The sequence below is a fragment of the Schistocerca serialis genome, chromosome 2 (genome assembly GCF_023864345.2).
Source record: "Schistocerca serialis cubense isolate TAMUIC-IGC-003099 chromosome 2, iqSchSeri2.2, whole genome shotgun sequence".
Classification (NCBI taxonomy): domain Eukaryota; kingdom Metazoa; phylum Arthropoda; class Insecta; order Orthoptera; family Acrididae; genus Schistocerca; species Schistocerca serialis.
Genome location: NC_064639.1, coordinates 281,236,852 through 281,258,218, shown reverse-complemented (window position 1 = coordinate 281,258,218; position 21,367 = coordinate 281,236,852). Strand labels below are relative to the sequence as shown.

At 47.9% G+C, this 21,367-nt stretch overlaps 1 protein-coding gene across 1 annotated transcript in view; it reads right to left on the bottom strand.

Moving 5' to 3' along the window:
• Positions 1-21,367, bottom strand: part of LOC126457044 (uncharacterized) — a 282,626-nt gene that overhangs the window by 80,538 nt on the left and 180,721 nt on the right. The window contains exon 2 of the mRNA XM_050093031.1: positions 16,176-16,317. Coding sequence (XP_049948988.1) covers positions 16,176-16,259 — 84 coding nt within the window. The 5' untranslated portion in view covers positions 16,260-16,317. The remainder of the gene's footprint in view (positions 1-16,175; positions 16,318-21,367) is intronic.

Genomic DNA, 21,367 nt, shown 5'->3' with positions numbered 1-21,367 from the left:
TCAGGGGTAGTGATTGTGGAAAGCTAAAAATCTGTCATAGGGTGGCTAAGTTGGGGCAGTCCAATACGATGTGAGCAACAGTCAACATCGATCCACAATGACAGAGGGGGGATCCTCACAACGGAGGAGATAACCGTGAGTCAAAAAAGTATGACCGATGCGGAGCCGGCAGAGGGCAACAGAGGCCTTACGAGAGGCCCGTAAGGAGGACCGCCATGGAGTTTTAGAATCCTTAATTGCACTTAGCCTGTTCGGTGAAGAGAGTGCTCCATTCTACATCCCAAAGGCCCAAAACCTGATGACTTAATACTGAGCGAAGGTCTATTTCTGGAATTCCAATAGCGAGAGATGGCCTGGTAGTAGCTAATTTAGGCAGTTGATCGGCAAGTTCATTGCCAGGAATCCCAACATTGCCTTGGGTCCAAATGAAAACCACGAAGCATCCACATTGAGTGAGGCGAGAAAGGGAGTCCTGGATAGCGATGAGCAACAGGTGGCGACGGAAGCACTGGCCGATAGCGTGCAAACTGCTCAATGAGTCACTACAGATGGTGAAGGATAGTCCTGAGCAGGAGCGGATATGGTCCAGTGCATGCAAGATGGCTATCAATTCTGCAGTAAAAACACTACAGCCATCTGGCAAGGAGTGAAGTTGTGTGTTGCGCACATAGGTGTAAGCAAAACCAGTGTGGCCAGCAAACATGGAGCCATCAGTATAGATCACTTCTGAACCCTGAAAGGAACTGAGGAGACAGAAGAACTGGTGGCGAATAGCCATCTGAGGGACAGAATCTTTTGAATCGACAGATCAAGACAGAGTCACAGCTGAGAGATGCACCATGGAGGGGTGCGTGCATGTGTGGAGAAGAGAGGTGGTAGAGGCAATTGCTGGAGCTCAGAAAAGAGTGACTGAATGCGGACAGCCATGCCAAGCCCACATCGTGGCCGCTGCTGTCTGGATAAAGGAGACCATAATTATTGTGCTTTGGGGTGCAGTGAATGCGGAGTGCATAAGATATCGGCTGTTGCTGGTGCAAAACTCACAGTGGTGGAATCACCACCTCTGCAAGAAGGCTAAGTACAGGGCTACTCTGGAAAGCACCAGTCACAAGTGGGACCTCACAGTGGTGGATGGGGTCTAGTATCTGCAGTGTTGAAGGCGACACAGAACCATAGACAGGGCTTCCATTGTCTAAACGAGACTGGACCAATGCTTGATACAATTGCAGGAGAACAGAGCGGTCTGCACCCCAGGTGGTATTGCACAGACACCAGAAAACATTGAGATGGGACCAGAACGTCCTCTTCAGCTGGTGAAGGTGAGGGAGCCATCTCAACTGGGCATTGAAGACCAGATGCAAGAAGCAATGGGTGTCCACCACCTCAAGCGGCTGGCCATTGAGGAACAGTTCCAGATGGGGATGGACTGTACGGCGATGGCAGAAATGCACGACAAGTCTTGGCTGCCGTGAACTGAAAGCCATGGGAGAAAGCCCATGAGTGGGCCCGACATATTGCCCCCCGTAGACGGCATTCTGCAGTGCCCATTACGGAGGATACGCGGTACATACAAAAATCACCAGCATACAAAGAGGGGACACTGTCGGCCCAACAGCTGTCACTAGACCATTAATGGCTATGAGAAAGAGAGGGACGCTCAGCACAGAACCCTGTGGAACCCCATTTTCTTGCCGATGGGGAGAGCTGTAGGAGCCAACCTGGACCCGAAAAGATTGATAAGAAAGAAAATTTATGGATAAAAATGGGCAGAGCACCACAAAGGCCCCATTCGTGAAGGGTGGTGAGGATGAGGTGGCGCCAGGTGGCGTCATAGGCTTTATGCAGATCAAAGAAGACAGCAAGGAGGTGTTGCCGATGGGCAAAAGCTGACCGGATAGCAGATTCTAGGTGCACCAAGTTATCCATCGTAGAGCGGCCACAGCGAAAACCACTGAGTCGATGACAAAAGGTCATGGGATTCAAAGACCCAAAACAGCCGCCAACTCACCATGCGTTCAAGGAGCTTGCAGAGGGTGTTAGTAAGGATAATTGGACGATAGCTATCCAACTGAAGAGGTGGCTTCTCTGGCTTCAACACCGGAACAACAATGCTTTCCTGCCACTGGGTAGGAAGTACTCACCAGACGGTTGAAGAGGGTCAATATACGATGGTGGCCTGCCAGTGATAAGTGTTGGAGCATTTGGTTACTTATCTGATCCGGTCCAGGAGCCATGTTAGGATAAAGGGCAAGGGCAATGGCACTGGCAAATTCCCACTCGCTAAATGGGGCATTATATGGTTCTGAGCAGCAAGAAACAAAAGACAAAGGCAGTCGTTCTGAATGCTCTTTCAGGAGAAGGAACGTGGGCAGATACTGAGCGGATGCTGAAGCTTGAGCAAAGTGTTGAGAGAAATTTTCTGCCACAAAGTCCGGATTGGTAACGACAACACCATGTACAGAAATTCCCACAACCACAGCAGGAGGATGGTGGCCAAAAATTCGCCGAAGTTTCGCCCAGACTTGTGAAGAGGGGGTGTGGGGTCCTATGGCACCTATGTATCGTTCCCAGCAAATCAGTTTCTGAAATTTGATTAGGTAACAGGCCCATGTGTGGAGTCATTTAAAGACCAGAAGAAGAGCAGTAGAAGGGTGCCGCTTGAAGTGTTTAAGAGTATGGTGGCAGTATTTTATGGCTGCAGCAATTTCCGGATTCCACCAAGGGACCATCTTCTGGTGGGGGGAACCTGAAGGAGGGATTGCTGAAAGGATGGAGACAGTCAAGATCTGAGTAGATTCATCAACACTGTCGTGTGGCAATACGGGGGGGATGGGTGCAGAGGAGACGGCACCCCAATCAGCCTTAGACAGGGCCCACCTGGGAGGGTGGCGGAGCGAGAGACACTGAAGGAAGGTCAAAATAATCAAGTAATTGTCGCTGTCACATAAGTCATCGTGGACGCCCCACTCAATGGAGGAAGGCCGGGACTGCAGATGGAGGGGTCAATGGTTGAGAAAGTGCCATGCACCACACCAAAGTGTGTGGGAGCGGCTGTGTTTAGTAAACAGAGGTCAAGCCCTGCCAGAACAGCATCAACTGTCTTGTCCAGGGCAGTAGTTGTATGACTACCCCACAGAGGGTTGTGGGCATTAAAGTCCCCTAATAACAGGAAGGGAGAAGGGAGTTGTTGAAGGGTGGTGAGGGCATGGATTTGGGCGGCCTGTCTGGTGGGAGGGAAAGATTACAGATTGTGACTGGAGTGGCCAGATGGACCCTGACAGCAATGGCTTCCAGATTGGTATGGAGGGGAACCCATTTACTAACAATGTCCTTGGGGACCAAGGTGCAAACACCACCAGAAGCCCGCAAGAGGTCAATTCGGTTCTGACAGTTTTTTTTTTTGTTTGTTTTGGTTTTAGGGCGCAAAACTGCTATGGTCATTAGTGCCCGATCAGTGACTTAGGAAACAGTAAAAACCGAAAATGGAAACCAGCAGCAATGGGAACGAAACTCAAAAAATTGGAGAAACTAAAAGCAGAAGGAAGGCTTAAAAATCCACTACAGAAAGGGGTTGGTTGTCCCCAAAAAAAGGTTCAAATGACTGACGTCATTTCACTGGCACTAATAAACTCGAGAACGCGATCGGCCGAGCGCGTGTCATCTGCTAAAATTGACGATATATCAGGCGACAGCTGTAGACGGGCGCGTAATGGAGTAAAATAGGGGCACTCAATTAAAAGGTGTCTTACCGTCCACAGCTGAGAGCAGTGGGGACAGAGTGGGGGAGGATCGCCGCTTAAAAGATGTCGATGGCTAAAAAGACAGTGCCCTATCCGGAGTCTAGTTAAAATTACCTCCTCCCGACGACGCGTTCGGGAGGGAGAGGTCCAAGCACAAGGAAGAGCTTTCACGTCCCGCAATTTATTATGGGGAAGTGTCTAACAATGTGCGTGCCATAAAAGAACGACACGACGACATAAAACGCTCCGTAGCTCGGCGAAGGGAATTGATTGAAAAGCTGGCCGAAGAAGACAGACTGCAGCCTTGGCCGCAATATCAGCCGCCTTATTTCCACAGATACCAACGTGTCCTGGGATCCACAGTAACGCCACCGAGATGCCCCCCCAAGTGGAGCAAGCGTAGGCAGTCCTGAATCCGGCGGACCAGAGGGTGGACGAGGTAGAGAGCTTGGAGACTGAGGAGAGAGCTGAGAGAATCTGAACAGGTAACATACTGTATCCGCTGATGGCGGCGGATGTAGCGGACAGCCTGGAGAACAGTGTAAAGCTCCGCAGTATAAATCTAACACTGGTCGGGAAGCCGAAATTGATTTGGGGTGTTGCCAACAATATAGGCACTCCCTGCACCTAACGATGTTTTCGAGCCATCAGTGTAAATAAATGTTGCTTCCTTCATTTGTGCACATAGAGCAGCAAATACCCGACGATAAACAAGTGAAGGGGTACCATCCTTGGGAAATTTACAAAGGTCACGGAGCAGGCAGATCCGGGGACGGAGCCAAGGCGGTGCTGTACCCCAAGTTGTCAAGAAGGTTTTAGGAAAGCAGAAGGAAAGAGAATGGAGCAGTTGACGGAAGCGGACTCCCAGTGGTAGTAAGGAGGAGGGGCAGCCTGCATACCCTACATCAAAGGAGGCGTCGAAAAAAATGTCATGGGGTGGATTAGCAGGCATCGAAGACAGATGGCTAGCATAACGACTCAGGACTGCTCGCCGATTGGAGCAACGGAGGTTCAGCAGTCTCAGCATAAAGGCTTTCCACAGGGCTGGTGTAAAAAGCTCCAGACACTAAACGTAATCCACGGTGGTGGATAGAGTCGAGACGACAAAGAATAGACAGCCGAGCAGAGGAGTAAGCTATGCTTCCATAGTCCAATTTCGAGCACACTAAGGTGTGATAGAGGCGGAGAAGGACCACTCGGTCCGCTCCCCAAGAGGTACCATTCAGGAGACGGAGGGTGTTGAGCAATCGCAGACAGCGAGCCGAAAGATAGGAAACTTGGGAGGACCAGCACAGTTTTCCGTCAAACATAAGACCCAAGAATATAACGACGTCCGAAAATGGAAGGTTGACAGGTCCTAGATGTAAGGAGGGTGGAAGAAACTCCTTACATCGCCAAAAATTAACACAAACGCTCTTACTGGGAGAAAAACGGAAGACGGTTTCGGTGCTCCAAGTGTAGAGGCGATCGAGACATCCTTGAAGACTTCGTTCAAGAAGGCTAGTCCGTTGAGAGCTGTAGTAGATCGCAAAATCGTCCACAGAGGGAGCCCGAGACATCAGGAAGGAGACAATCCATAATTGGATTTATGGAAATAGCAAACAGTACAACACTTAGCACGTAGCCCTGGGGTACCCTGTTTCCTTGGGAGTTAGTACGGGAGAGAGTAGTGTTCACCCGCACTCTAAATGTGCGCTCTGCCATAAATTTGCGAAGAAAAAGGGGCAGCCGACCTCGAAAGCCCCAACAGAACAGTGTGCGGAGGATGACTGTCCTCCAACAGGTATCGTATGCTCTCTCCAGATCAAAAAATATTGCTACTGTTTGGCGTTTCCAGAGAAAATTGTTCATGAAAGAAGTGGAGAGAGCAACAAGATGGTCAACTGAAGAACGATGCTTTCGGAATCCGCGATTTTGAGAGGAAAAAGCAAGAGGTCGCACTTCCGCTGCACGTTTCTTCGGGAGAAACGCTGGCGGGTACTTTGAAGAGCTCGAAATCTCATCTAAGTGCTGACCCAACGAGTTAGAAATTGCGATGGGGTCCACTAATGTATCATGCGCAACAGAGAGCCCAGAGATCGGGGAGAAACTAGGCGCGCCTGAGAACCGTCGAAGCCGACTCCAAACTTCCGAGGAGGGAGTGAAGGTGTTAAATGAGCTAATAAAGAATTTCCAGCTTGCCTTCTTACTATCGTGGATGACGCGACGGCATCACACACGGAACTGCTTATAGTGGATACAGTTGGCCAAAGTAGGATGGTGGCGGAAAACGCGAAGAGCACGTCGCCGCTCACATATTGCCTCATGGCACGCCTCGTTCCACCAAGGAACTGGGGGGCGCCGGGGCAATTCGGAGGTGCGTGGTATTGAACGTTCCGCAGCTGTAAGAATAATGTTGGTAATATGTGTGACCTCATCGTCGACGCTGGGAAAGTGACGGTTATCGAATGTCGCTAGAGACGAAAAAAGTGTCCAATCGGCTTGGGCAAGCTTCCAGCGTCGCGGGCGCATATATGGCAGTTGAGGCTGCAGTCTAAGGATACATGGAAAGTGGTCACTCGAGTGTGTATCATCAAGGGCGAACCATTCGAAGCGCCGAGCTAGCGCAACAGTACCGACCGAAATATCCAAATGAGAGAAATTTGTCGTGGAGGCAGACAAAAATGTAGGGACCCCAGTGTTGAGGCAAACTAGATCCACTTGGTGGAAGACGTCTAGCAATAGTGAGCCATGTGGGCAAGGATGTGGAGATCCCCAAAGCGGGTGGTGGGCATTGAAGTCCCCAACAAGCAAATAGGGGGGTGGAAGCTGACCAAGAAGATGAAGGAGATCAGCTCGTGCCGTTGGTGTGGACGATGGAATGTATACAGTACAAAGAGAAAAGGTATATCCAGAAAGGGAAAGATGGACAGCGACAGCTTGGAAGGAAGTGTTTAAGTGGATTGGGTGATAATGGAGAGTATCATGGAGAAGAATCATGAGTCCTCCATGGGCTGGAGTGCCTTCAACAGAGGGGAGATAAAATCGGACGGATTGAAAATGGAGGAGAACAAAGCGGTCATGGGGACGCAGCTTTGTTTCCTGAAGACAGAAGATGACCGGCGAGTAGGATCGTAAGAGGATCGACAATTCATCCCGATTGGCTCTAATGCCGCAGATATTCCAGTGGATAATGGACATAGGGTGAACAGAAAATGGAGGAATGTGACCAAGGTTGCCGTCAACTCAACGATTACTCAGAGCTTGCGACCGACAGCATGGAATGGCATTCAGCCGAAGGCAGAAGATCCTGATCCATAGGTTGTTCAGGAGCAGCTCCTGCCACCAGCGATCGGCCAGTTGATCGGCCACCAGCAGTGCACCTCGGCAACACAGAAGACGGCCGAGGGCGATTTCCAACAGGTGGTGCTGTAGATGGGACACGCCTTGGCGGAGGAGGAGATGAACTAGGTTTCTTAGTAGCCTTCTTGGAAATATGATGTTTAAATGAAGGAGGTACCGATGGTTGTGAAGTTGAAGTACGTAAAAAATCTTCACGAATATGCTCTTTTTTCGAAGTCTTGGTGTCTGACTTTTGGGCTCGAGATTTAGCAGAACCCAATGAAGGGTGAGCCATAGAGTGGGCAGGTGAAAGTGGTGAGGTTGAACGGGCGATCTTTGCGCTGGCCGATCTGATTACTGTGGCACTAAAGGTGAGGTCGCAAGTCTGCGTGGCTGCCTCCTTTGTTGGCCAAGGAGAAGCAAGGACAGTGCTGTATTTTCCTGTCTGAGGTACGGTGGGCTGTCGACTGGCGAATAATTTTCGAGCAGCAAAGGTCGACACCTTTTCCTTCACTCTGATTTCCTGGATGAGCTTTTTGTCTTTAAAAACGGGGCAATGCCGAGAGGAAGCAGCGTGGTCACCCATACAGTTGATGCAGCGAGGGGATGGAGGTGGACAAGCACCCTCATGGGCATCCTTGCCACACGTAACACATTTGGCCGGATTGGAACAGGACTGGCTGGTGTGACTGAACCGCTGACACCGACAGCAACGCGTAGGGTTTGGGACGTAAGGGCGAACGGAAATTATCTCATAGCCTGCTTTGATTTTCGATGGGAGTTGAACTTTGTCAAATGTCAAGAAGACAGTGCGGGTTGGAATGATGTTCGTGTCAACCCTTTTCATAACTCCATGAACAGCCGATACCCCCTGGTCAGACAGGTAGTGCTGAATTTCTTTATCAGACAATCCATCGAGGGAGCGTGTATAAACTACTCCACGCAAGGAATTTAAAGTGCGGTGTGCTTCAACCCGGACAGGGAAGTTGTGGAGCAGTGAAGTATGCAGCAATTTTTGTGCCTGGAGGGCACTGACTGTTTCTAACAACAAGGTGCCATTCCGTAACCTGAAACAAGACATTACAGGACCTGCAATTGCGTCGACACCTTTCTGAATAATGAAAGGGTTGACTGTGGAGAAGTCGTGACCATCAGACCGAGAAACAACAAGGAACTGTGGCAACGATGGAAGAACTGTCTGTGGCCGAGACTCAGTGAACTTACGCTTGTGAGCAGACATAGTGGAAGGTGAGGAAACCATTGCAGAAGAATCCCCCATGATTACCGGCGTCTCCGATGGCGCGCTCCTCCCTTGTGGGGGCCCTCTGAGGGCACTCCCACCTTAGGTGATTGTTCATACCTCAGGTCACACCTCCCAACAAACGGACGGAGGGACCAATTGGCACTTTCGGAAGGTATCAGCTCGGGTAATCACCCCTCCCTGGGCCTGGCCATTACCAGGGGGTACGTACATGTCCTACCTGTCTACCCGGGGCAGGGAATTATGCGTTACCCCGTCACAAGCTACGCACGAAAATGTGTGGGTCGGCCTTCAGACACGCACAGGGAGGAAGAAAGAGAAAGGGAAAAACAAAGAAAGGGAAAGGAAAGAAGAGGTCTCAAACGCTGCAGCGGAGAAAAGGGTAAAGAGAAGAGGTAAGGAAAAGAGAAGGACAAAGGAAGGATGAAGACATACAAGCAGAGAAGGCGAAGAATGCATTACATTTACGAGCGTCCGTCTCCGGACGTAGGCACAAACCATACTCCCAGAGGGGGAGAAAGGGAAGGAAAGAGCCAGAGGTGAGGGGAGGGGGGGGCAAAGATGGGGATAGGGAAGGATGTGGAAAAGGAAGGTATGCAGTCCAGAAAGGAAGGAGGGCCACATTAGCTCGGGGTCCCGTGCTCGCTACGCACGTATCCACAAAAGGGTTGTGGACCCCCTGGTGGGTTCTGACAGAGTGTGGAACCCTCAAAGGGTCGGTGAGTAAGAATGGCTAAATGGGTCTCCTGGAGCACAATACAAGCGGCAGAGTAGAAGGAAAGAAGGGGCTGTAACTCTGGAAGGTGACGCAAATATCCATTACAATTCCACTGGAGGATTCTTAAGCTGGAGTCCAAAGTGGAAGCGATTGAACCAGAGGCAGTCACGCCACCAGGTCGCTATCCGTCACTGATAAGTATGGGGTAATATCCATATAGGTGGGGTCAGACTCTGTTGGTTCATTGACTGTAGGAGGGGAAGGCCACACCTCAGGCGGTACCAGACGGGCCTTGCTCTTGTTCCTGCATTTCTGCTGCTTCTCTTGGGAAGGGAGAGAAGGGCAGACTTCAGCGAGAGCGGGCATGGAATTACACTCTGCAATCTTGGCGCCCACCAGCCGTGAACATTGCTGCCGATATGTAGCAGTAGGTCGCCTGTCAGGGGGTGCCAGGAAGAGGAGTCCTGGGAGGGAGCTCCAGTACCGGTGGCCACCGAAGGATGGTTGGTTGTTTGAGGTTTAAGGGACCAAACAGCAAGGTCATCAGTCCCTTGTTTCAAATGTGGTCCATTCCGCTATGTGACATCTCAGGAAAGTCAAAACAATAAAAGGGAAAAGGCTAAAAACGTAAAGGGGCAGTCTTGTTGTCAATGGTAAAAACAAAACGAGGGAAGTCAGCAAGAAAACGAACCCAACGCTATGCTGAAGCAGCATAGGCAAGACCACCTGTGACTTAAAAGGTACAACCGCTAGAAAGTAGAAAGTACATATGGGAAATGGAGACTAATCAAGCCTTAAAAAAAAGGGTAAAAACAGAGTAAAAGGGGAAGAAAAGAGGATTTCGGTCAGGGATGTGAATCGGTAATCTCCGAACACTGCTTACAGTGGGAGACACCCAAACACTCACCGCTCTGCGCCAATACCAGAGAGATTAAAAACCTTAAAACTGAGAATAAAAACCACTTTCCCAGAGGAAACCGAGAACCAGAGAGACCATCTGGGAAAAGTCAGCCAACATCGAAGGTAAAGTGTGGGGGAGTCTGTACTTAGCACGCAGAGCCAAAAGGAGGCATTCAACCAAAATGTGGGCTACTGACTGGAAGGCTCCACAACCACAAAGTGGGGGTGGCTCATCACGCAAAAGAGAACCATGGGTCAGCCTGCTATGGCCAATGCGGAGACGACACAGTGTGGTCGAGTCCTTTCGGGAGAGGCGAAAGGAAGAACGCCACGGGTCTGGTGTCATCTTAATTGCACGAAGTTTATTGGACAGGGAGTAGCTTCCCAAGAATTGGCCCATGACTGTGCGAAGTGGGATTTGATGTGAAGCTGTAAATCCGCTGCAGGAGGGGTTACAGAAAACAGGGGGTAAGTGGCTGCTCCCCCAGCCAAACTATCAGCGAGCTCATTACCCGGGATACCCACATGGCCAGGGACCCAAAGGAAGTCAATGGAACAAGCAGCACGGTGAATATCAGTGAGATGGTCATGGATGGCAGAGACCAAGGGATGGCGCGAAATACACCGGTCAATAGCAAGAAGGCCACTCATCAAGTCCGTACATAACAAAATGCGGTTGTGTTGGGACTGTTTAATAAAGGTAAGGGCCTCGGAAATTGCCATCAATTCCGCAGTAAACACCCCACATGTAGATGGCAGCAGATGATTTTCCGTTCCGACAGAGGACGTGAAGGCATACCCCACATGATCAGCAGATTTAGAGCCATCAGTGTAAAAAACAACAGTACCCCGAAACTCCCATAAAATTTGGTGGACAAAGGAATGGAACACCACAGGGGGGATGGAATCTTTTGGACCTCGGCGGAGATCCATCCGAATTCAAGGCCGAGGAACTAAACAAGCGGGGGGGGGGGGGGGGGGGGGGGGTTGAGGGGAGGGAGCGAGGAAGGCAGAACAAAGAAGGATGCTGAAAATCATGGCAAAGAGACGCAAGGCAGAGCCCAACCGGTAAACCCGCCCGAGGGCGGGAGTCGGGTGGGCGATGTCCATGGTCTGGGAACAGGATAGAATAGGAAGGATGAGTGGGAGAGGAATGGATAGTGAGTGCATAAGACACCAGAAGCTGGGACCGCCGAACAGAAAGAGGGGGGATCCTAGCTTCGACCAGGAGACTATCAACAGGGCTAGTAGGGAAGGCACCGGTGGCCAAACGGATACCATGATGGTGGACTGGATCCAGTACGTGCAGTGTGGAAGGAGTAGCTGAACCATAAACTTGACAACCATAGCCCAAGCGAGACAGAACTAGAGCACGATAAAGATGGAGAAGGAGGGAACGGTCCGCACCCCAAGAGGAGTGGGCAAGGAAGCTAAGGACATTGAGTTTACAGAAACATCCTACCTTCAGATGTCTGATATGCGGCAGCCAAGTGAACTTGCTGTAAAAAGAAGACCCAGGAAACGAAACTGTGGGACCACAGGCAATCGGTGGGCATAGAGATAAGATTTTAGAGGAGAGAATTGGAACCCATGTGAGAGGGTCCATGCAGAGGCACGCCGTATAGCTCCCTGGAGCTGCGGCTCTGCAGATGCCATCGAAGAGGAACTAACCCAAATGCAGAAATCATGCACATACAGGGCAGGGGCGACCAAAGGACCAACAGAGGCCACAAGTCCATCGATAGCAATGAGGAAAAGGACATTCAAGACAGAGCCCTGTGGGATGCCCATCTCCTGGGTCCGTGGAGAACTAAAAACAGTACCAACACTTACTCTGAATGACCGATGGAACAGGAACTGGCGGATAAAAATCGGGAGTGGGCCCCGAAGACCCCACTGATGAAGGGTAAGTAAGATGTGATGGCGCCAGGCCGTGTCATAGGCCTTGCGAAGGTCAAAAAACACTGCAACCAAATGGCAGCACTGGGAAAAAGCCTGCCAAACTGCGGACTCCAAGCGAAGTAAATGATCGATTGGAGACTGTCCCTCTCTAAAGCCACAATGGTAAGGGGACAATAGATCCTGAGATTCGAGGACCCAATTGAGCCGAAGGGCTACCATCCGTTGAAGTAACTTACAAACAACATTGGTCAAACTAATTGGCCGATCGCTGTCAACAGATAGGGGGTTCTTACCAGGCTTAAGGACAGGAACCACGATGCTATCCCTCCACAGAGAAGGGAAGTCACCCTGGAGCCAGATACGGTTAAACACCTGAAGAAGATGTTGCCATTGTGGAGCACTGAGATGTTGAAGCAGTTGGTTATGAATGGAATCTGGGCCAGGGGCCGTGCCATGAGAAGAAGAAAGTGCAGAAAGAAATTCCCATTCAGTAAAAGGTTCGTTGTAAGATTCTGACTCACAAGGGGTAAAACATAAGGTGGAAGCTTCAGCCTGCTGTTTCAGGTGAAGGAAAGCAGCTGGATAGGAGGCTGATGCTGAGGCCACTGCAAAATGGGTCACAGGATGTTCTGCAAGAACTAATGGGTCCATACAAAGGACATCTGGGAGATGAAGGCCTGAGAGGGTGGACTGCCGATAGCAACCTTGGAGAGAGAGCGAAGTGTAGCCCATACCCGTGACAGAGGGACAGTAGAACCAAGGGAAGAAACGAATTGTTCCCAACATATCCGCTTGCTCTGTTTGATTAAATAACGGGCTTTAGCGCGGAGGCATTTAAAGGTAGTAAGGCTGGCTACAGATGGATGCTTCTTAAAGTGTTGCAAAGCTCGACGGCGATCACGGATGGCAATGGCTGTACTCCACCATGGGACTTGCCGGCGACGAAATGATCCAGATGAGCGCGGGACAGCAAGGTTAGCAGCGCGAACAATCGCGTCAGACATGTCACGTAGGACGTCATCAATACAACCCGACAAAGAGGGAGAAAACACGACCTGTGCAGTGTATAGAGGCCTATCGGCACGTTGGAAAGACCAACGAGGTAACCTGTCCAGCGGGGAGCGGGAAGGGAGCGAGATAATCAATGGGAAATGGTCACTATCACAAAGGTCGTCATGTGGCGACCAGTGTAATGAAGGGAGGAGAGAGGGAGAAGAAAGAAAAATCAATGGCAGAAAAGGTACCATGACCAGCACTGAAATGAGTAGGGGAGCCATCATTAAGAAGGTCTGCAGTAAACTGGTCTATAAGAAGACCTCGTCTAGATGGAAAGGCACTGCCCCACAAGGGATGATGAGCATTAAAATTCCCAAGGAGGAGTAAGGGAGGAAGAAGTTGCTGAAGAAGGGCAGTTAAGGCAGCAGAGTCCTGTCAGGAGGGAGATAAAGATTGCAAACTGTGACCGCAGAGTCTAGGTGGACCCTAACAGCAACTACTTGCAATGTAGTTTGAAGATGAATCCACGTGCTAGCAATGTCTGTACGGACCAGCGTACAAACACCACCAGAAGCCTGCAGGGGTCCGACCTGATTTTGACAGAAAACACGGAACCCACGGAGGGTCGGTGAGTGAGAATCAGTAAAATGATATTCCTGGAGAACCACACAAGCTGCAGAGTAAGACGAAAGAATGGATTTCAATTCCGGAAGGTGACAATAGTATCCATTATAATTCCATTGGAGAACCACAGAAAGATGATTTAAATTGGGGCTGAACACGCTAAAGCCAGTCATACCACCGGATCCCCACCCGTCACCGACAAGGAGGGGGCGACATCCATGAATGACAGGTCAGAATCCTGTTCTGAAGTAGGGGAAGGGACCTCTGGTGACACCAGAGGCTCGCTCTTTGCCCCGGGACTTATGTTTCTTCTTCTTTTCGGGCTGAGATCGAGGAGGGCTGTGTGGCATAAAGGAACCAGCTGCAGCAAGATCAGGAACAGAAAGAGACCTGGGGGCCGACAGACCGCGACTCTCGCGGTCGTCGCGCGGCAGCAGACCTTTGGCCTGGAAGGTGCCGGGAATGGGGCATCCTGGGAGAGGTGCCCTTGACCGACAGACGCCGAAGGAGTGGGACACTTCTCCGGCTGGGGAGGGGGAGCAGTGCCCAGAGAAGGTGTGGGAGGCGCAGGCGAGGGGGGAGGAGAGGGGTCCGGGATGGGGGTAAGGAAGGGTGAGGAAGGGGTGAAGATGTAACCAAAGCATAACTAGATGTCATGGACACAGGGTGAAGACGTGTATTTCTTACGGGCCTCTGTGTAGGTTAAACGATCGATGGACTTATACTCCTGTATCTTCTTTTCCTTCTTATATTCTAGGCAATCTGGTGAATGTGGAGAATGACTACCATGACAATTTACACACACAGGAGGGGGAACACATGGACTCCCCTCATGGAGTGGACATCCACAGTCATCACAGAGAGAGGCCTGTGAACAGCGGGAAGACATGTGTCCAAAACGCAAGCACTTAAAACACCTCACCTCATAGGAGGTGGTATGTACGGCTTCACATCACATCGATAAACCAGAATTTTAACTTTCTCAGGGAGGGTATCCCCTTCAAAGGCCAGGATAAAGGCACCAGTATCAATGCGATTGTCTTTAGGACCCTTCTGGACACGCCGAACAAAGTGAACACCCAGCCGTCCGAGATTGTCCCGAAGTTCCTCATCAGTTTGAAGGATGAGGTCCCTGTGAAAAATCACGCCTTGTACCATATTTAGAGATTGGGGCGTAATGGACACAGGAATTGTGCCAAGATGGGTACAGGCACAAAAGGCCGCAGATCGGGCAGCTGAAGCTGTTTTGATCAGCAACGAACCCAACTGCATCTTGCTCAGGGAATCCACTTCGCCAAACTTGTCTTCAATATGTTCCACAAAGAATAAAGGTTTGGTATTGGTGAAAGTATCTCCATCAGTCCTGGTGCAAACTAGATAACGGGGGAAAAGTTTCGCCCCTAGCCGACGGGCCTGACCCTCTTCCCAGGGGGTAGCCATGGAAGGGAAGGCTGAAGGGGCAAGAGAAGAAGCACTTGAAGAATCAGTTTCACACAGATAGACGGCAGCAGAAGAATGGCCAGAGTTCTGGACCCGTATGTGTTTCATTTGCATAGCGTCCACCCTGATACCACCCACTCCAATCAGGCTCTCCTCATGGGCGCCACCCAGCCACAGCAAGTGCCATCTGGCATGGCGGGCATTGCCGGGAGTTCCGATGCTCCAGGATGACGAGCAACCACTCCAAGGCATGCATGAGGAGGTCACAGCTCAGGTATCAGAAGTGTGATCCCTGTGTGTTTAGGGGGCTCAACCAAAAGGGTACATAGCGACCCCACCACACGAACTGGCTACCGTGCTGACTATGCACCCTAGCATCAGACAACGACGTGAAAGATAAGGTGGAATGTACGAGGAGGGCGCACGTCGGAGACACTAGGTAAGGTGCTCTTCCCCAAATGGCTCACACTGTGGAGGAGAAATTTTGTAATGGAGGTCAAACCCCAGAGGGACCAAGGAATGCCAAAAGGAGGAGATGATTACGCAACAAAGCCGGATTGTAAAACCAACAGAACCAGGAGGATAGCGGGGGCCAGCATAAGCAAGGACACCAAGAGAGGGAGAGGAGAGGGCAACGGGAAAGGAGCAAGGAGGGGAAGGGGAAGGAAATGGAGCCCTGGAGAGAAAGAAGGCTGCAATAGCTCGGGGCCTGTGCTCGCCACCCACGTATCCACAAAAGAGTTGTGGACCCCCCAACTCCTGGGCATACACGAGGCATTAACAGCTCAGGTACTAGCAGTGTGTTCCCTGTGGTTTCAGGGAGCTCAGCCAAGTGGGTACTTAACAGCCCCACCACACAGACTGGTTACCGTGCTGGTGACCTAGCAGGAGGGGGCCAGGGTGCAAAGGGAAAAGGGAGGGGGGGAGGGAGAGGAACCTGCACCATGGAAGCTAGGTAAGGAGTTCATCCCCAAATGGCTCACACTGAACGGAAAATTTTTGGAAATGGAGGTCAAATCCCAAGGGGACCAAAAACACCAAAAAGGAGATGGAAACAGCAAACTAAACAATAGCACAGACCAAAACAAAGTCAGGAGGATAGCCATGTCGACATGAAGTCCACTAAGAGGGTAAAGAGGGGACAGAGGCAAGGAGCAAGGAGAGGGAGGAAGAGGAACAGGGAAGGAAAGGAGGCTGCAATAGCCACACACGTACCCAAAAAAGGACTGTGGGCCCCCTGGGAGGAACGGGGTATGGTGTAGAACAGGCTTACCTGCTGTTGCGCCGCCATCTTGTTCCTGCCGCGCCGGCCACCACCGCCGCCGCCGCCTCCCCCACGGCCACCAGGTGTCTGCATGCGCCCACCAGCTGCTGGGAGGCCAGTCCGCCCCACATCGCTGCGGCTCGAGTTGCCCCTATTGAGATAACAAAACTATGTATTTCCATAGAAAAGACTCAAATTTCGTATATTTATATGACTGTAGTGACCATTCATGTCAGTCAGCACAAGTATACAGTACATTGGTGAGCCAAAGTGTTTCGTTATCAACTCAGAAAGTAGTTAATGGTAATTTTTTGTTTCTCTGCAAGTAGATGTCTACCATCCTGGTCTGTACTGAAATCCCAAAGCTGCAGTTGCACAGCAAACACTACAAAAGGAGTCAAAACCAAATGTATCTGTATTTAAAGAGAAATAATACTTGAACGATCCTCGCAGTGTGGTTAAAATACACAGTAACAGTGCGCCATGACAAAGCAGTGATTAGGGGAAGCCAACTAACTAAATGAGGGGTTTTCTTTAAATTTTTGACCCCTCTCCCCTCGGTGAGATCATGGGACGCCGCCCCCGCCCCCCTCGCGCGAGGTTTACCCCGCAGTTGGGTAAAAATGTGTAAATTTTTTGAGTATCGTACCTCAGTCGACAAAAACGAACCCCTTACAGGATGGCTATGTTGTCCGTCTCTCAGAGTAACTGTTAAAAACCCTTTTTCTCAAGAACGATTACGCGTATCAAGTTGAAATTTGCGTTATGTACTGAAGTCTATGGTCACTTAGCGGTGTAAAATATTGAAGCTTCTAAGACAATGCAGTCAAAAGATACAACCATCTAAGTCATATTTTAACGCTCGCAAACTCGCTCATCTAAACCTATAGTGTTCTTCCCGTTGGCTTACAATCATGAAATTTGGAAAAAAGGAAGATTTCACAGTACAACCACAGGAAAAATCCAGAAACTGTAAATTTAATTACATCTCACAAAAAAATGTGTCATTTCTCTCCTGACTTAAAAACTTTCTGAAGTCAAGATTGCATAAATATTTCTTTATTTACAACAACCAGTTTCGACAGACTTCGCTGTCATCTTCAGGTCTGCCGAAATCGATTGTTGTAAATAAATATTATACGATCTTGACCTTTGAAAGTTTTTACCAAGTAAAACCGATCGCTACGTCTGATTTCTCAGCATGAGAAAATTCACTCTTATCTGTGTTCATCTGTTTCACAGTATACGCTTCACAGTGCAAGCAAAGGAAAAAAATCCGAAAAATATTTATTTTTAATTATATCATCCGAAGAAATATTTTTTCTCTCATTTGATATCCGACATCAAACTTGAAATTAAAACAAACACCAGTTTTGCATTCAGGCTGACTGGGTCGCAATGGTAAAAATGAATCAACCAAAGAAAGACTATAGCTCAGTATGCCGCGTTTCGAAATTCATCCACTACCGGTATCAGATATCCTACTGCAATTAGATATGGTGTTTCAAGTTTTATGTGAAAGAAACATTCGCGGACTATTAACCGCCCATGGATATCTGATGATGAATAAATTCCGAAACGCATCGTATGTTCAGTTAAGTCATTCCTTGCCTGATATTTGACTTACCACTGTTATGCAGTCATCTTGAATGAAGAACTGATTATTATAATATTGGTCGCCTGTATCGTGAATGACAATGTCACATTTATATTATTAAACTTAAAACATTCTCTAAAATCTTGGAATCCTGTGGACCGATATCTTGCCAGTATCAGTGACGATAAGGTAACAGGAAAAATGAATGGGATACTCTACTCCCGAAATGGTTGAACTGTCTATGTACATAATTAAGTTTGCGCGGAACCCTCAGTGTGAGAGTTCTACTCACACCTGGCCTTTTTTGTTTTGAACAGATTAAAACTCTAATAATACCATGTTTTATAAAGTATTGAACTGTGTTTTAACACGTGATTAAAAACACTATTTTAAACATGCAAATCATATAAACAGACATATGGACAAAAAGGCTCCGAAAATAGTATTAACCGTGGAACACATTTTGCAGATGAAAGAGAACTTTGTTTGTACTATCTTATTTTAAAGCGCACGATTACGTAGCTTTCCAATCTCGTAATTAATGTAATCACTAAGAGAATACTTGTCGATTCCTTCCACAAACAACTTATTTCTCACATGTGTGTTTCGACCTGCCGGTATACCACTTCACATGCCCATCGTAGAAGTTCTGATACAAATTCATGGCGAACACAGTAACATCGCCATTATATGCCTTGCAAATATCACGATGAATCACTCACCATTGCGAGTTCATATAATAAATGGATATCCCCGTAAATAGTGCAAATGCTTGCAGTGTTGTGAAACATGTCAATGAACAAGAAAAAGCGTCAGATCATCTCTCTGCGAAGAACAGAGAATAGAGGCCCTAATGCTGTTAAGTCAGGCGTATGACAATCGAGGCGATAGTGAAAAAGGCGCAGCAGAAGTGTCGCAGCTGTATCAGGCCAATCGAGATGGCTTCTGTAGCTGTGTAATGACCATAAACGACTGTTGGGGGTATCAAAATGATCCCTAAGACAAATGAACAAACAGTGTAAACACATGGCTTGTGGAAGCTGATTGTGGGCGTACTATGGTGTGTGCTAACAGATTATGCTCCTAAGGGGCACACTACCAAAATCTCTTGACGGGGTTACCAAATGTTGGTGAGACTAAGTGTCGTGGGAAGTTGTCCAAGGAGATGTTTTCACTGCACGACAATGTCCCACCTTATTTTGCATACGACGCGCAAGCATTTTATTACCTACTGGAAAACTCAATTGGGAGCATAGCTCAGTTTGTTTTTCCATTCATTTTTGTGTTGCAGCATGGCTTCAATATTAAACATTATTTGAAGTAACTTCAAAAGACGGCAGTTTTTCTACACTACGTTAGATAAGCACCGAGTATGAACAATCACACATGCTCACAAGTGCACGTGTACGAGGAGTATCGCACCACCATCTCTTGAAATAACTGAGCGCAAGAATATTGATCTAACAGCTTAAAATTCCGGAACTTCAGTTTCACATTTTTTCAGCACCGTGGTCCACAGGTCATGCTAGTTATCGTATACTGCAACCTACGTATTCTATTCTTGTTATGCAACGTGGTAATGTATACGCATTATTGTCTGAGAAGGGTCTGGTCCCCAACTTTTTCTGGTTCTCTGAGCGGTAATGCGTCTTATTCCTGCATTATTTCTCTTGTGCTTATTAGTCACAAATGACGAAGTTAATAGATACTCTCCTGTATCAGGTTAGAGAGAGAGAGAGAGAGAGAGAGAGAGAGAGAGAGAGAGAGAGAGAGAGAGAGAGAGTGTTTCAGCGGATCTGCTTAATAAGCAGGAGACCATGGTTAGACTGCCGGTTCGGTTCCCAACTGATTTAAACCAGTGCCAGGTTGCAGCCAATGTCTGTAATTCTTTCGTGTCTATTATATACAGTATCCACAATTTTGGGACTCATCAGTTTATAATTAACATTAAAAATTTCCTCATTTTACGATTGCATATTTCCTGCCTAACTTTTTACTACGTCCCTAATAAGTTTTTATGTTGTTGCTTAAATAATTATTTTTCTTCAAAATACATTCAGAGGTAATACACAGAACTTGTATTCGGGAGAACTGTTTCATATTCCCATCTGGTTACACAAATTCAGGTTTTCTGTTATTTCTCTCAGTCGCTTAAAGCGAATGCCGGAATGGTTCCTACGAAATGACATGGCCAATTTCCGTTTCTATTATTTCCCAATCCGAGCTTGTGCACCATCTCTAATCACACGTCATCGACGCGAAAAATACTTACCTCCTGAATTTGTGACGAATTTTTAAGATTCAATTTGTGGTGCGATTTGACCTTTAATCCTGCAAGTCCCCTGACGCTTATTCTGCATGATTTGCTGGTTCTATTTGTAGCCCGGGGCTTATGAGAGCTTAGTCTGCTTAAGAAAGCTATTTTTTTAGTACAGCTCTTTTCAAAGCAAGTAGCCTATGCCCGTGTTTCATAATATGTTACATTTTTCGCTCGCGCCTTGTGTTTTTTCGATCATTTCTGTCAATTTCGTAAACACATCTTCAAATCCTTATTTTATCACCTTCAATCCCTTTTGATTTATAATGTAATTAGTCTGCGGTATGATTCCTAACTCATATTGATCTGCCAGCAGGGTAAAGGAGGTAAATGATTCTCCATCCCTACCTCTGAAGGATTTCCAAAACGAAGTTATTTGAACGAACACAAATACTTCATTTGACCAAATTTACTAGTTTTCCCACTTTTTCGTTCCAATTATTACTTTTTTCAGTTTATTAATTTCTGGCGCCAGGTTTATATTCTGTGTCCCTGGTGCAGCGCTCCGGTTGCCCTACTAGTTATGAAAGTAAGATGGTACTGTATTACAGCCTTTTTTAACTATCAGTTTTCTCCAAAATCTAGTAAGAAATATTCGTCAATGAAATATTGCGCGAAAAGAAAAACTGTTTTTCCTGATGAAACGACAAGCATTTATTTAAACAATTCCAGAAATAGGCCGACTGCTCTTATTTGATAAAAATAATTTGCGCCGAAAATTTCGGGATCTATTTGCTGTCACAACAAATCAACGTCGGTTATGCCGGTCGACGAAAGGTAGTTACACTGACTGTATGCGTGTTACCATGCGGATTTGTAAAACTCAGCTGCCTTAGACTGAAATCGGTCGTCGGCCGAATTGCTCCGATGTCTGTGCCTCTGTGATCGCAGCCTTATGGTCAAGTAGAAGATTATCTGAAATGGCGCAGCGTATGAACAGTTATTTTTATCATGTAGATAAAAATAAATATCTGTGTTTCACTATATTTATCAAACGCGTTAGTGTGGCCATTTTCCGCAGCAAGAGAAAACAACTTGTATCCAATGAATTTATTTGTTTTAACAAAAAATGATTCACCTACTTGTTACTTTTTGTCGAATTTCAATTTTTTTTATTGTCCTGTAGGCTTGGTTTGCGGATTTTGTATGTATTTTAATTCTTTGATGGAAATGCTCGTTATCACATTGTTGACATCTAAACGAAGACAAAACAGTGTCGCTTTTACTTCATTTATGGCAGCTATTTGCCACGGAATAGACGTACACGAGCAGTGACTAGATTCTGAA